The sequence below is a fragment of the Mauremys reevesii genome, linkage group 9, assembly GCF_016161935.1.
Source record: "Mauremys reevesii isolate NIE-2019 linkage group 9, ASM1616193v1, whole genome shotgun sequence".
Lineage (NCBI taxonomy): Eukaryota > Metazoa > Chordata > Testudines > Geoemydidae > Mauremys > Mauremys reevesii.
The window spans coordinates 55,345,445-55,358,851 of record NC_052631.1 but is presented as its reverse complement, the minus strand read 5'-3'; the positions used below and the strand labels follow the sequence as shown (position 1 = coordinate 55,358,851).

Genomic DNA, 13,407 nt, shown 5'->3' with positions numbered 1-13,407 from the left:
AAACTGGACAGTCTTGTTTGTGAAACTCTTTTGAAGGCATTGGTGTGCAAGTGTCACTAGTTTGGCCTGCAGAACTTTCTACAGTGATGGTCTGTCAAGGCTGGTTCCCCACTCTGGCACTTCAAGCGCAGAAGATGCGGGCCCGCAAGGATTTTAAAAATTAATACTGGCCACTCCAGGCTTGTTTTAAACTCCCAAGTTTACAGCTTTTCTCTGATCATGGCTTGGTAAACGCTGCCACCACCCAAATGCATAACCCCTTTTGGAACCCAGGAAGACGCACTTGGGAATTCCTTCCTGTGGGGTACCCTCAAGCACACACAGACACAGACACCCCCCCCCCCTCGGGGAAGAGCTGAGAAAGAAAACAAAGGAAATTAGCTGTTGCCACTAGCTAATTAAAAAGACGGTTACTCACCGTTGTAACTGTTGTTCTTCGAGATGTGTTGCTCATATCCATTCCAGTTAGGTGTGCGCGCGCCGCTTGCACGCTCGTCGGAAGATTTTTACCCTAGCAACACTCGGTGGGTCGGCTGGGCGCCCTTTGGAGTGGCGCTGCTATAGCGCCAGATATATACCCCTGCCAACCCACCCGCCCCTCAGTTCCTTCTTGCCGGCTACTCCGACAGTGTGGAAGGAGGGCGGGTCTGGAATGGATATGAGCAACACATCTCGAAGAACAACAGTTATAATGGTGAGTAACCGTCTTTTCTTCTTCAAGTGATTGCTCATATGCATTCCAGTTAGGTGATTCCCAAGCCTTACCTAGGCGGTGGGGTCGGAGTGAGACGTGGCAGAATGCATGACTGCTGAGCCAAAGGTTGCATCGTCTCTGGATTGTTGGACCAATGCGTAGTGTGAAGCAAAAGTATGAATTGATGACCAGGTAGCCGCCCGACGTATTTCCTGGATGGGGACATGAGCCAGGAAGGCGGCAGAAGAGGCCTGCTGTCTTGTAGAACGGGCAGTGAGATGGCTAGCGGAAATGTGAGCCAGTTCGTAGCACGTTCTGATGCAGGATGTCACCCAAGATGAGATCCTTTGGGAAGAGACCGGCATGCCCTTCATGCGGTCTGCTACCGCTACAAATAGCTGAGGTGAACGCCGAAAGGGTCTCGTTCTCTCCGCATAAAAAGCGAGAGCCCTACGGACGTCCAAAGTATGTAGCTGTTGTTCCCGGCGCGATAAGTGCAGCTTCGGGAAGAAAACTGGAAGGAAGATGTCCTGATTGATATGAAAAGCAGACACCACCTTAGGGAGAAAGGAGGGGTGCGGCCACAGTTGCACCTTGTCCTTATGGAAGACCGTATAAGGGGGATCAGCCATCAAGGCACAAAGCTCAGAGACTCGCCTCGCCGAGGAAGGCCGTCTTCCAGGAAAGGTATAGCAGGGAACAGGTGGCCATAGGTTCGAAGGGGGCCCCCATAAGCTTGGTCAACACCAGGTTTAAGTCCCATGTAGGGGTTGGGCGTCGGACCTGCGGGTACAGCCATTCCAGTCCCTTAAGGAACCTGGAAACCATAGCGTGGGAAAAAATAGAACGGCCACTTTCGCCTGGGTGGAAGGCAGAAATAGCCGCCAGGTGAACCTTTAAAGAAGAGACCGCCAGGCCCTGCTCCTTCAGGGACCAGAGGTAATCCAGGACAGTAGGGGTAGATACCAGTCCGGGGACTAAGTTGTTCTGATCGCACCAATGTGAGAAACGCTTCCACTTGGCGAGATAAGTCATTCTAGTGGAAGGCTTCCTGCTCTCCAAAAGAACCTGCTGCACCGAGACAGAGCAACGTAACTCAGCTTGGTTCAACCACGTAGGAGCCATGCCGTGAGATGAAGGGACTGCAGGTCCAGGTGGTGAAGCCTGCCGAAGTCCTGTGTTATGAGGTCCGGCCGCAGGGGAATCGGATCCGCCACTGAGAGGTTGAACAGCAGGGTGTACCAATGCTGCCTCGGCCATGCTGGAGCAATGAGGATGAGGTTGGCTCTGTCCCTCCGGAGCTTGAGCAGCACTCTGTGAATGAGGGGAAACGGCGGAAAGGCATAAAACAGGTGTCTCGTCCACGGGAGGAGAAACGCGTCTGAAAGGGAGCCCGGGGAGCGTCCCTGGTAGGAGCAGAACACGTGGCATTTCCTGTTCTCTCTGGAGGCAAAGAGGTCTACTCGGGGAAAGCCCCACCTCCGGAAAACTGTATGGATGACATCGGGACAGATCGACCACTCGTGAGACTGGAATGACCTGCTGAGGCGATCTGCCAGAGTGTTCTGTACTCCTGGGAGAAAAGACGCTACTAAATGAATAGAGTGGGCTATGCAAAAGTTCCACAGGTGAATGGCTTCTTGGCAAAGTAGGGAGGAACGCGCCCCGCCCTGTTTGTTTATGTAAAACGTTGTTGTGTTGTCCGTGAACACAGATACACTGTGGCCTTGTAGATGGACTCGAAACGCCTGGCACGCTAGGCGGACTGCCCTCAGCTCCCTCACGTTGATATGTAAGGCCAGCTCCTGGGGTGACCAGAGGCCTTGAGTGTGTTGGTTCCCGAGGTGGGCACCCCAACCCAGAGATGATGCGTCCGTGGTCAGTGCCACTGAGGGTTGGGGAGGGTGGAACGGTACCCCTGCACAAACTACCGCGGGGTCTAACCACCAAGTGAGGGAGTCGAGGATTGTCCCGGGGATCGTGACCACCGAGTCTATATTGTCCCTGTGTGGGCGGTATAATGAAGCGAGCCATGTTTGGAAGCGCCGAAGCCGCAGTCTCGCGTACATGGTCACAAAGGTGCATGACGCCATGTGACCTAAGAGGCCGAGGCAGATGCGCACCGACGTTGTTGGGAAGGATTGGAAACTTGGAATGATTGAAGACATTGCCTGAAAAACGTGGCAGAGGGAGGCAGGCCCTGGCCAGATTGGAGTCTAGAACTGCTCCAATAAAGTCTATCCTCTGTGTTGGAGTCAGAGTAGACTTTTCGACGTTGACCATGAGGCCTAGCCTCCCGAAGAGGTCTTTGACTACACGCAGGTTCTGAGATACTTGCAGCTGGGAAGTCCCTCGAATGAGCCACTCGTCGAGGTACGGGTAGACGTGTATTCGACGACAGCGGAGGGCGGCAGCGACTACGGCCATGCATTTGGTGAAGACTCTCTCGGGCCCATAGAAAGGCCAAAGGGAAGCACAGTGAACGGGAAGTGCTGTTGGTTGACCACAAACCGGAGATACCGTCTGTGTGGCGGGTAAATGGCAATATGGAAGTACGCGTCCTTCATATCGAGGGCGGCATACCAGTCTTCCGGATCCAGGGATGGGATAATGGTCCCCAGGGTTACCATTCGGAACTTGAGTTTTACCATAAATTTTATTGAGTTCTCGCAGGTCCAGGATCGGTCGTAGACCGCCCTTTGCCTCGGGGATTAAAAAGTAGCGGGAATAGAATCCCTTACCCTGCATATCCTCTGGCACCTCCTCTATGGCTCCCAGATTTAGGAGGGTATGGACCTCTTGGAAGAGGAGTTGCTCGTGAGAGGGGTCCCTGAAGAGGGACGGGCAGGGAGGGTGGGGGAGAAAGAAAGTGGAGGTGGTATCCCGCTTCCACCGTGCGGAGGATCCAATGGTCGGAGGTCAGCTGGGACCAGGCAGGGAGGAAATGGGAGAGACGGTTGAAAAAGGAGGGTGAAAGATCCGGCAGGGAAACTGGTGGGTCGTCCTCGGGCGTCCCATCAAAAGTTTTTTGCTTTGGCCCTGTAGGAGGTTTAGGGGGTGCTTGACTTTGGTTTCCCTGAGGGCCAGACTCTCTCCTCCGATTCCCCCTGCTGCGCCGTCTGGTCGTATCCTGACGCTGTCTGGGCTGGTTATAAGGGCGGTATGGTTGGGGCCTGAAGGACCTACATTGGGTCACCGGTGTGTGCATACCCAACGATCGCATTATGACGCGATTGTCCTTGAGACTCTGCAATCTGGGGTCGGTTTTGTCCGAAAAAAGACCCTGTCCATCAAAAGGCAAATCCTGAATTGTCTGCTGCAATTCTGGAGGTAGGCCTGAGGCTTGTAACCAGGAGATGCGTCTCATTGTTACCCCAGATGCGAGCGTTCTGGCTGCCGAGTCCACTGCATCCAGAGAGGCCTGGAGGGAAGTTCCTGCCACTTTTTACCCTCCTCTAGCAGGGCCGTAAATTCTGTGCGGGACTCCTGGGGAAGGAGTTCTGCAAACTTCCCCACAGACACCCTCGTATTGAAGTTATAACGGCTTAGGAGGGCCTGCTGATTTGCCACCCTAAGCTGGAGGCCTCCAGCCGAGTATATCTTATGGCCTAGGAGGTCCATGCGCCTAGCCTCCTTTGCCTTAGGAGCTGGCACCTGCTGGCCATGGCGCTCCCGTTCGTTCACGGATTGGACCACCAGGGAGCAGGGAGGTGGGTGGGTGTAGAGATATTCGTAGCCCTTAGACGGGACCATATATTTTCTCTCTACTCCCCTAGCTGTAGGTGTAATGGAAGCTGGGGATTGCCAAATCCTGTCTGCATTGGCTTGAATCGTGCGGATGAACGGGAGAGCCACTTGAAGGGGTGCATCTGCCGTTAATATGTCCACCACGGGGTCCTCTATCTCAGCAACCTCCTCCACCGGTAAGTTCATATTTTGGGCCACTCTCCGCAAGAGGTCTTGATGGGCTCTGAAATCTATAGGAGGAGGACCAGAGGAGGATGTTCCTGCCACAGCCTCATCAGGAGAGGAGGAGGAGGAGAGGCCTAGTACCAAAGGGTCCTGCGGTGGGTCATTGAGTGGCGGAGCCCCATCCGCATCAGGCGGAACCTCAGGCTCTGCAGATTCAAGTGGCTCCTCATCTGTGCCCACGGGAGGAGGACGGCTCACCGTGGCTTTGGGAACCCTGTGTTCTGAGGGCCCGGGACGTCGAGCCACGAAGGGGGCACCCTGTGCCTCGTGGTATGCCCAGGGAGTCCAGAAGGCCCATGGATGAGGACCTTGCTCCTGGCTTTGCACCTCTGGATGCTGGTGGTACGAAGCACTGCCAGCTTGGGAGGACAATGACGTGTGCCTCGAAGGCCACGGTGGTGCCGAGAGACCCTGGCAAGGTGCAGCTGATCCGGACGTTCGGTCCCAGGGCGGTACCGATGAGCGGTACCGGTCGTGTCGGTGCCTGGAATGAGACCGGGACCATCTACCGTGCCGGTGCTGGGAGGTCGACCGTGATCTCGAGTCTCTGTGCCAGGAGTGGCTGTGGGACGCACGGTACCGGGAGCGGTATTGAGAGCCGGATCGGTGCCAAGAGCGTCTGTCCGGCGACCAAGATCTTGAATGTCTCCGCGAGTACGACCGATACCGCAATGGAGAGCAGTGCCGGGACTGCGAGCGGTGCCGGGATCGGGACCGGCGGGAGCGGGAGCGTCTCTGAGACAGCGATCTGGAATGACGCCTCTCCCGCTGGCCGACGGAAGGAGGCCTCATCATGGCCGGCTTGTCGACGGACTGGATAACCCGCACCGGCGGTGCCAGGGGTTGAGGCTGCATCGACTCCGTCAGCGCGATGAGCTCTCGTGCCGTCGAGAAGGTCTCCGGCGTAGAAGGGAGAGCTAGCTCAACCGCAGCGTGAACCGGGGAGCTATGTGGTACCGGACTCGACGGCCCTTGCGGTGCCGGAATCGACAGTGCCGCGCTAGGAGGAGCTGCTAACTGCGGTGCCGGAGTTGACGGTGCCGGCGCGATAGCCGGGGTCCGACCTACGGACCTGGGTGCGTGCGCCTTCCTTAAGGATGTGGCCGGAGCAGCATGACGTTTCCCAGATGGGAAAAGAGATCGGTGCCGAGGAGCCGGTGCCGGCTGATGACGGTGCCGGGAGTCCTTCTCAGTACTGGAGTGAGCTGCTGCCGAAGGTGCGCTCCTCACCGATGTGGACTGTTGAGTGGTCGGTGCCGGCGCCGCAGGACTAAGTGCCGATTCCATTAGGAGCTGCTTTAAGCGAAAGTCCCGCTCCTTCTTTGTTCTTGGCTTGAACGACTTGCAAATTCGGCACTTGTCAGTCAGGTGAGATTCTCCTAAGAACTTTAGGCAAGATTCGTGAGGATCTCCCACCGGCATCGGCTTCTGGCAGGCCGAGCACAGTTTAAATCCCGGTGCCTTGGGCATGAGCCCGCACCGGGTCGGGGGAAAAGGGGCTACTCCCCCAATCCTCCAGTCAAGTATATACACTAACTATAACTACAATGACTTGAACTATATACACTAGAAATAGTAAATAACAGTGAGAAGCTAGGGTTGTGGAGGTCAGCGAAGCCGCTCTCCACAGTTCCAACGACCGTCACGGGCGGTAAGAAGGAACTGAGGGGCGGGTGGGTCGGCAGGGGTATATATCTGGCGCTATAGCGGCGCCACTCCAGGGGGCGCCCAGCCGACCCACCGAGTGTTGCTAGGGTAAAAATCTTCCGACGAGTGTGCACACGGCGCGCACACACCTAACTGGAATGCATATGAGCAGTCACTTGAACAACATGCACCAACCTCTTAGGACACCAAAAATGCAATCCTGTTCTTAAAAAATGTTAACTTTTATTAAAACCAAAAGAGAAAGAAAATACGTTTGGAATTTAGGCTTTTGCTAGATTTTAAAAGAGCAATTCCAAAAATTAAGCATCCAAAATAGCTTTCTTGGGGGTTCAGCTTAAAGATTACAAGCAAACAAAAGAATCGGGGGTTAACACAGGGGAGTCCATTAGCCATAAGAAATAAACCTAATTGTGTCTTTTTCTAAACATTTCTGATCTACTTACCATTTGGGAGTTCCAAATAAGTAGTTCTACGTATGATCTGATGATTTATGATCATACCTGGCATAAAGCTTCTTGTAGCATAACTGCTCCCTGTTCCCCTCTTTCCCAGAGAAAAAAACAGACAGGAAGTTCTTTTCCCCATTTTAAAAAGTTCTAGCCTTCCCATTGGCTCTTTTGGTCAGGTGCCCACTCCCTTTCCTTTACCTGAGGGACTTTGTTAACCCTTTACAGGTAAAGCAAGCAGAGAATAGCCACCAAGAAGGACTTTATAGCTAACTGGCTGGCTGGCTGTCCATAAAAGGGAGCTCTTCTTCCCCCCCCCCCCCCAACGCCCTTCATTTATCACATGGTCTTTGAGAAGGAAAGAACTGAATTCCTCTCTGAGGCAAGAATAAAGGCTAGCATTCAGTGGGATGGGGAAAGAAGGATTCTTGTAAACTGAAAATAGTTGATCCAGGAGTCATTGTAAAGATACCTATGGAATGCCATGGTCTTATTTTGTACAAAATCCCTTTTGAGAGTATCACTTTTCTACTCTGAAGGATCAGAAACAGCTACAGTTGATATAAAGCTTGAGATTCTATCCATTGTTCTCTGTTCAGAATGCATGTTACGCTGGGTATATGTAAACCACACTTCCCGCTACTAAAAATTGAATTGTAACTGGTTTACTGTCCTTTGGAGTCAGTTGGGTACCAGTAGAGCCAGTGGATGTGAAATGAAGCTGTGGAAGCAGCTACTAATAAATTCTTAGACTTCCTCACAAGCATCCCTTGCCCACTGGCAGGTAGGCTCTGCAACTCCCTCAGAACCTTGCTGGATTAAGCCTTTAATAAGGAATGATTGCCTTTAGTATGCTATCTTGCTAATCAAGAACTTGTAATACCTTATCTATGAGGGAATTCCCAATAGTCTTTAGCACCACAGCTTTCGTTTTCCTCCAACAGCTGTTTGGCTCTCCATTCTGAAAGGGTTTCCATGTTCATTTACTGAGAGGGGGGAATGGAAAAATGAGAATGAGTTCTGTTCTCTCCCTCTTTCTCTTATGTTCTTTTAAATTCTCCCTACCATTCTCAAAGAAAGGGGATGGGGTGGTAGTAGTGACAGAAAAACGGGATGACAGATACTGTGAGATTGAGGCAAAAGATATTCTATTGTTCTTGGAAGTGTCTCCAGGGTTAGAAATCCATCTTGGCAGTCCGCTTTTGAAAAGGAATTTAATGTTCTCACCAGATTCTACTATATGGACAGGTGGTTGGATTTGTTTGTTTTTTAAATCACAGGGTAAACCTGAGCTTCCACTACAAGCTCTTTATTTTACCTCCTGCAAACTGCAGAGTTTTCCTGTATTGCAGAGTAGTTGACAGATGATGCCTACTTTAAATATGGTAGTTCCCTTTTCTCTGGGAGTTTGGAGGGTGGGAGAAACAGAGCTAGATCCTTCACAGCAGGAGTGAAGGAGACAGGGAAAACTTAATTTTGATTAAAATTAATGTGTGTTTGAGTTGGAGGAGGTCTGAGTTTCAGGTAGAAATTAATCAGGTATGCCTTGGCTTAAAAAAGTTGAAAACTGCTTTTGTATGTTTCAGCCACTAGAGGGTTACATGATCACTCACCAGTAGGGCTGACAATCTTTCACAACCAGCAGTGGATTTTCCCTGCTGTTAAGACTGGAGAGAGAACCAGATGGGTCAGGATAGAAATGAGTTCCAATTCCTCTGTGGTAGCCTGGTAGTTCAGTTCTCCCTCCAGGCAGACCAGCAAGCTATTAGTCTCTGTTTTCAGCCACCTTGTTCTTTGAAATTGTAACTCCTTTCTAGTCTTTAAAGGGATTTTTTGTTGAACTGGATTCCTGTTATCTAGCAAGTGTGTTTTAAGGTCTTGGTGTTTATATAGCTTTAATATAGAACTGGTCTATCTGTGATTGTGTGCTGCTCAGAATCTCACGGAGATTAAAAGTAGAGTTAAAACTGCTGAGCTTTCTGCCTCCGTAATCTTGAAAGAACAGGAAATAGGCAGTGTACACCAAGATTCTCTGACAGATTGAGGATAGTCGATGTGTTTTGTGGTATCTTTCTAGATTACACTAAAGATGTTTTTGTCTCCTATCTAACTATAAATTTAGGGGCTGTATCTGTATTATGAAGTGGTGGGTGTCAAATTACCATCTTCTTAGTAAACATCAGTTTGTTTACTTCATGCATTTGACAACACTTAATATATGGTTAGATATGCATGCTTCGCTCATGCCTGCAATGCTATGCAACGACTGGAGAAGTGTATCGGCTGCCACTGGATGTGGTGCAACGAATGCCAGGAGCTGGGAGTCCTGGTGCCACAGTTGAAGAATACAGATCACACTATCATCACTCCAAGAGCTAGAACCATGCTGGAGAGGATCCTGAAGCATGCCATCCGCTGGCAATACGTGGAAAACCTGAAACGGAAGCCGGACCAGGGCAAGGCATTCAAGGTGACATGCAAGTGGGACGCCAGCAAGCACTTCCTCCGTGGAGGCAGCTTCACCTGATTTGCCGACTGGAGGTTCATCCACAGGGCCCGGCTCAACTGTATCCCACTGAACGGAGCCATGGCAATGCAGGAATGCCGCTATGCCAATGAAATGCTACCCCACGTCCTGTATAGCTGCAAGCCCCATTCCAGAGCCTGGCAGCTGCGACACACTACACTACACTACATTTTGGGCTGTATAAGTAGGGGCATTGCCAGCAGATCGAGGGACACGATCATTCCCCTCTATTTGGCATTGGTGAGGCCTCATCTGGAGTACTGTGTCCAGTTTTGGGTCCCACACTACAAGAAGGATGTGGAAAAATTGGAAAGAGTCCAGCAGAGGGTGACAAAAATGATTAGGGGGCTGGAGCACATGATTTATGAGAAGAGGCTGAGGGAACTGGGATTGTTTAGTCTGCAGAAGAGAAGAATGAGGGGGGGATTTGATAGCTGCTTTCAACTACCTGAAGTGAGGTTCCAAAGAGGATGGATCTAGACTGTTCTCAGTGGTACTAGACGACAGAAGGAGTAATGGTCTCAAGTTGCAGTGGGGGAGGTTTAGGTTGGATATTAAGAAAAACTTTTTCACTAGGCGGGTGGTGAAGCACTGGAATGGGTTACCTAGGGAGGTGGTGGAATCTTTCCTTAGAGGTTTTTAGGTCAGGCTTGATGAAACCCTGGCTGGGATGATTTAGTTGGGGATTTGCCCTGCTTTGAGCAGGGGGTTGGAATAGATGACCTCCCTTCCAACCCTGATATTCTATGACACAACACCATATAAGATCACCAGGTCGGAGCCATCCCACCACCCATAGGGAAGGTTGCCATGAACTCCACCATCCCCAGAACTGACAGCCAACTGTGACCAGACATAGTCATCACCAATGAGGACCGGAAGATCATCATGGTGGACGTCACAGTGCCCTTTGAGAACAGGACCCCGGCCTTCCGCAATGCCAGAGCTCAAAAGGTGGAGAAATACGCCCCTCTGGCCGACACCTTGAGAGCTAAGGCTTACCAGGTTCAGACAGATGCGCTGATCATCAGAGCCCTGGGCACATGGGACACCAGTAATGAGCAAGTGTTGAGAGAATGTGGAATCTGTCAGCGGTACGCTCTGCTGATGCGGCAACTCATGGTGTTGGATGCCATCAGGTGATTCAGGGACATCTACATAGAACACATCACCAGACATCGGCAATACCAGGAGGGATGAGCTGGAGTGCTGATGAGAAGCGTAGTGGGGAAAGTAACTGAAATACTTTCCTCATGGATTGTATTTTCCAAATGGACAATCTACCCTAAATGCACAATTACTGAGGGACAACCTACACTCATTCCTATATTTGCTTTCTACAACCAACTCTCTGTATAACTTTTCATGAGTGATATACCTGAGTATTCAGATTCTAAATCTAAACGGAATTGTTAAATTTATTCACCTTAATTTGGTGATTTATTATTGCTGATTATGCACTATATGTATCTTGGGCCTTTTTAAAACAAACTATGTATTGTGAATAATCTGAGCACTATACCCAGATATACAGACACTCTTTTCTTAATCTGTGTACTATAAAAAAAAATTAACATTAGCTTTAATAATTTTTTTAATTTGTATGGGTCTTTGATGCTGCAATGGGGAGAGGAGAAAAAAATGTCAGGGAAACATGGTATGTGTAGTACTTGAAACTACTTCTAACAGCTTGAAATTGGCTAAACTTTAAGTTGAAGTGTCCCTTGTAACTTGCATTGGGTTACTTACTTAGCAGTTAAAATTAAACCTACTTTGCAAGTGCTATTGGTTTCTGAAGCCAGATGTTGAAAGATGATGTCATCATCACTCTTCTGTAGTCTACATAGGTGATAAGCCTACTTTTTAGTGGTTGTTTGCATTTGATGCTGTCTTAACAATATATATTGCTCTTTATACCACTTCTGAATACAACTCTACACATGACTGCAAAACACATCTCTGCGACTGATTTGCTTGGAGCTTGCTTTTTCACAGTAAGATCTCCTCCAAACAGATGTATACACGCTTTTAAAAAACCTGTATTCTTTTGTCTCTCTCAAACTGCCCCAAAGGTGGAGAAAGGAAAGAATGCTGCTCTGCCCTCATTTTGGGAGGCTTTCCTAAATATTTTATATGGTGCTCATCAATGTACATATCTGAATTTGTATCATATTTAAGTCACTTACAGAACATGTGTACGCCTGATTAACAGGCCTTACCAGATACATGGCTATAAATGCACCCACTTATTGAGCAAGCTGAATTATGTATGGAATATATAGAAGAGTAAAGGAATTTAGGTGTTGGTCCCACTGAGTCAATGGTAAATGCAAATAAAATTCCCAAGTTATTGGAATGGCAATGATATGCTACATGAAATCCAGCTCTGAATTAAGTGGCAAGATATTTAGAAGCCAGGAGGAATTGTGAAGGATCTTTTTCTTCTGAAAAAGCTCTAGGTTTGCACTTGGTACTTTGAGAAGACATTTTGCTTTATCTTAAATCTTGATGATAATGCATGGCTTTTCATATGGTTGATCGCAAACCTGTGTATATGCTAGTTCTATTTCATATCTCTGATCTTATAGGAAACAGTACCAGCTGCAAGGGCAGCCAAATTCCTCACACAGATCCTAGTGGGCCTCTAGGAAAACCCAAAACTGATGCCCAGTTATTTTAACAAAAACAACGAGGAGTCCTTGTGGCACCTTAGAGACTAACAAATTTATTTGGGCGTAAGCGTTCATGTCACTTCTGAACTCATGCTCATAGTTTGCCCATCATCTTAAACTTCTGGTTTGCTTCAGTCACATAGATATATGAACCCTAGTACTTCTTCTGAGATGGATCTACCTGTGCTTCTCTGACATGGTTTTGGAAAATAAGATGGTTGAACTTGTGAAGGACAGAAGAGAACAGTGGAGCACTTGTACCATCTCTAGTAAATTGTATTTAGGTGATGATGAACAAATTTTGTTTGATATTAGTATACCTCTGTTGTGGTAATCAAATACGTGCATGGACACAACTTTATCTTTACTGCATCAATTACTGCACGTAAACACTGTTCAAAAATAATACTAAGTCCTGCATATAGAACAAGGATAACAGCTGTCTTAATTCACAGCAAGGAACTTTCTCCTGCATTCCTCACTTGTGCCTGTCTTAAGCTTCTTTGTTGGTTTTTCTTTTTTTGGAGGTGGATTGGGGGAATTGGTGTACTTGCTCTGAAAAAGGTTTTTCTTATGAAAAACGTTTTTCAGTTGATGTGGGGAAAGTGCCTAAATAAATCCTATGTGTATTTAAAGAAACTACATGTGAGAGATAAGAATGCAAGTCTGGTTCAGAATGAGAATCTTGGTTGCTTATTCATAAGATTAAGATTTTTGTCATGGTTATTTTTAGTAAAAGTCAGGGACAGGTCACAGGCAATAAACAAAAATTCATGGAAGTCAGTGTTTAAAAAACAAACAAACAAACAAACAAAACTGACAAAATGGAACTGATGCAGGATGAGAGCCCAAGCCCTGCTGGGTGAGAAGGGGAGGGCTCCCGCTGGTGGTGTGGGGCTGAAGCAGAAAATGTCAGTGATCTCTGGATGACTTTTGTGACCTTAGTGACATAATCTTAGCCTTACCTATGAACAGATATAAAGCTGCCACTTTGAGTAAATGAACCAGAAGGCATGCATGTTGTTGATGAATGTTTATGCCTCTCTTTTTTTTAATCTTAGGAAAATTGAAGATGAGGAAGTGAATAAAGATCAGATTTTGCAGGAAAAAGAAGCTGAAGTAAGAATGTTTTCTTTATAGACAAGCTCTGTATTGCAGAAATGCCCACTTTTCATTCCTTAATTATTTTCTTTGGGGCAAAATATTTCATTGTGGTCTCAGTGCAGAAGGTGGGGGGGGGGATTTGTTGTCTCTTTTTTCTTTTTCTTTTCCCCCTTTTTTTTTTTCCCCAGTTATAACAAAATTTCAGTAGTGTGAGTGACAGGAGAATGAAAACTTTCTCTCAAGAATTGTCACAACTGTGTGCATGCTTGCTTGCTCGCTCGGTCGCTCTGGTAAATTCAAAGCTGATTTTTTTCAAAATTCCAT

General features: G+C 48.3%; 1 protein-coding gene across 5 annotated transcripts in view; it reads left to right on the top strand.

The window, feature by feature from the left end:
• SEPTIN2 (septin 2) overlaps positions 1-13,407 on the top strand; it is a 59,717-nt gene that overhangs the window by 32,977 nt on the left and 13,333 nt on the right. For 3 of the 5 annotated variants that reach the window (XM_039489405.1, XM_039489403.1, XM_039489404.1), the window contains exon 11: positions 13,041-13,098. In XM_039489405.1, the coding sequence (XP_039345339.1) occupies positions 13,041-13,098 (58 nt within the window). Of the gene's footprint in view, positions 1-9,006; positions 9,323-13,040; positions 13,099-13,407 lie in introns of those variants that run through there. The other 2 variants (XM_039489402.1, XM_039489401.1) reach the window with 1 other exon arrangement.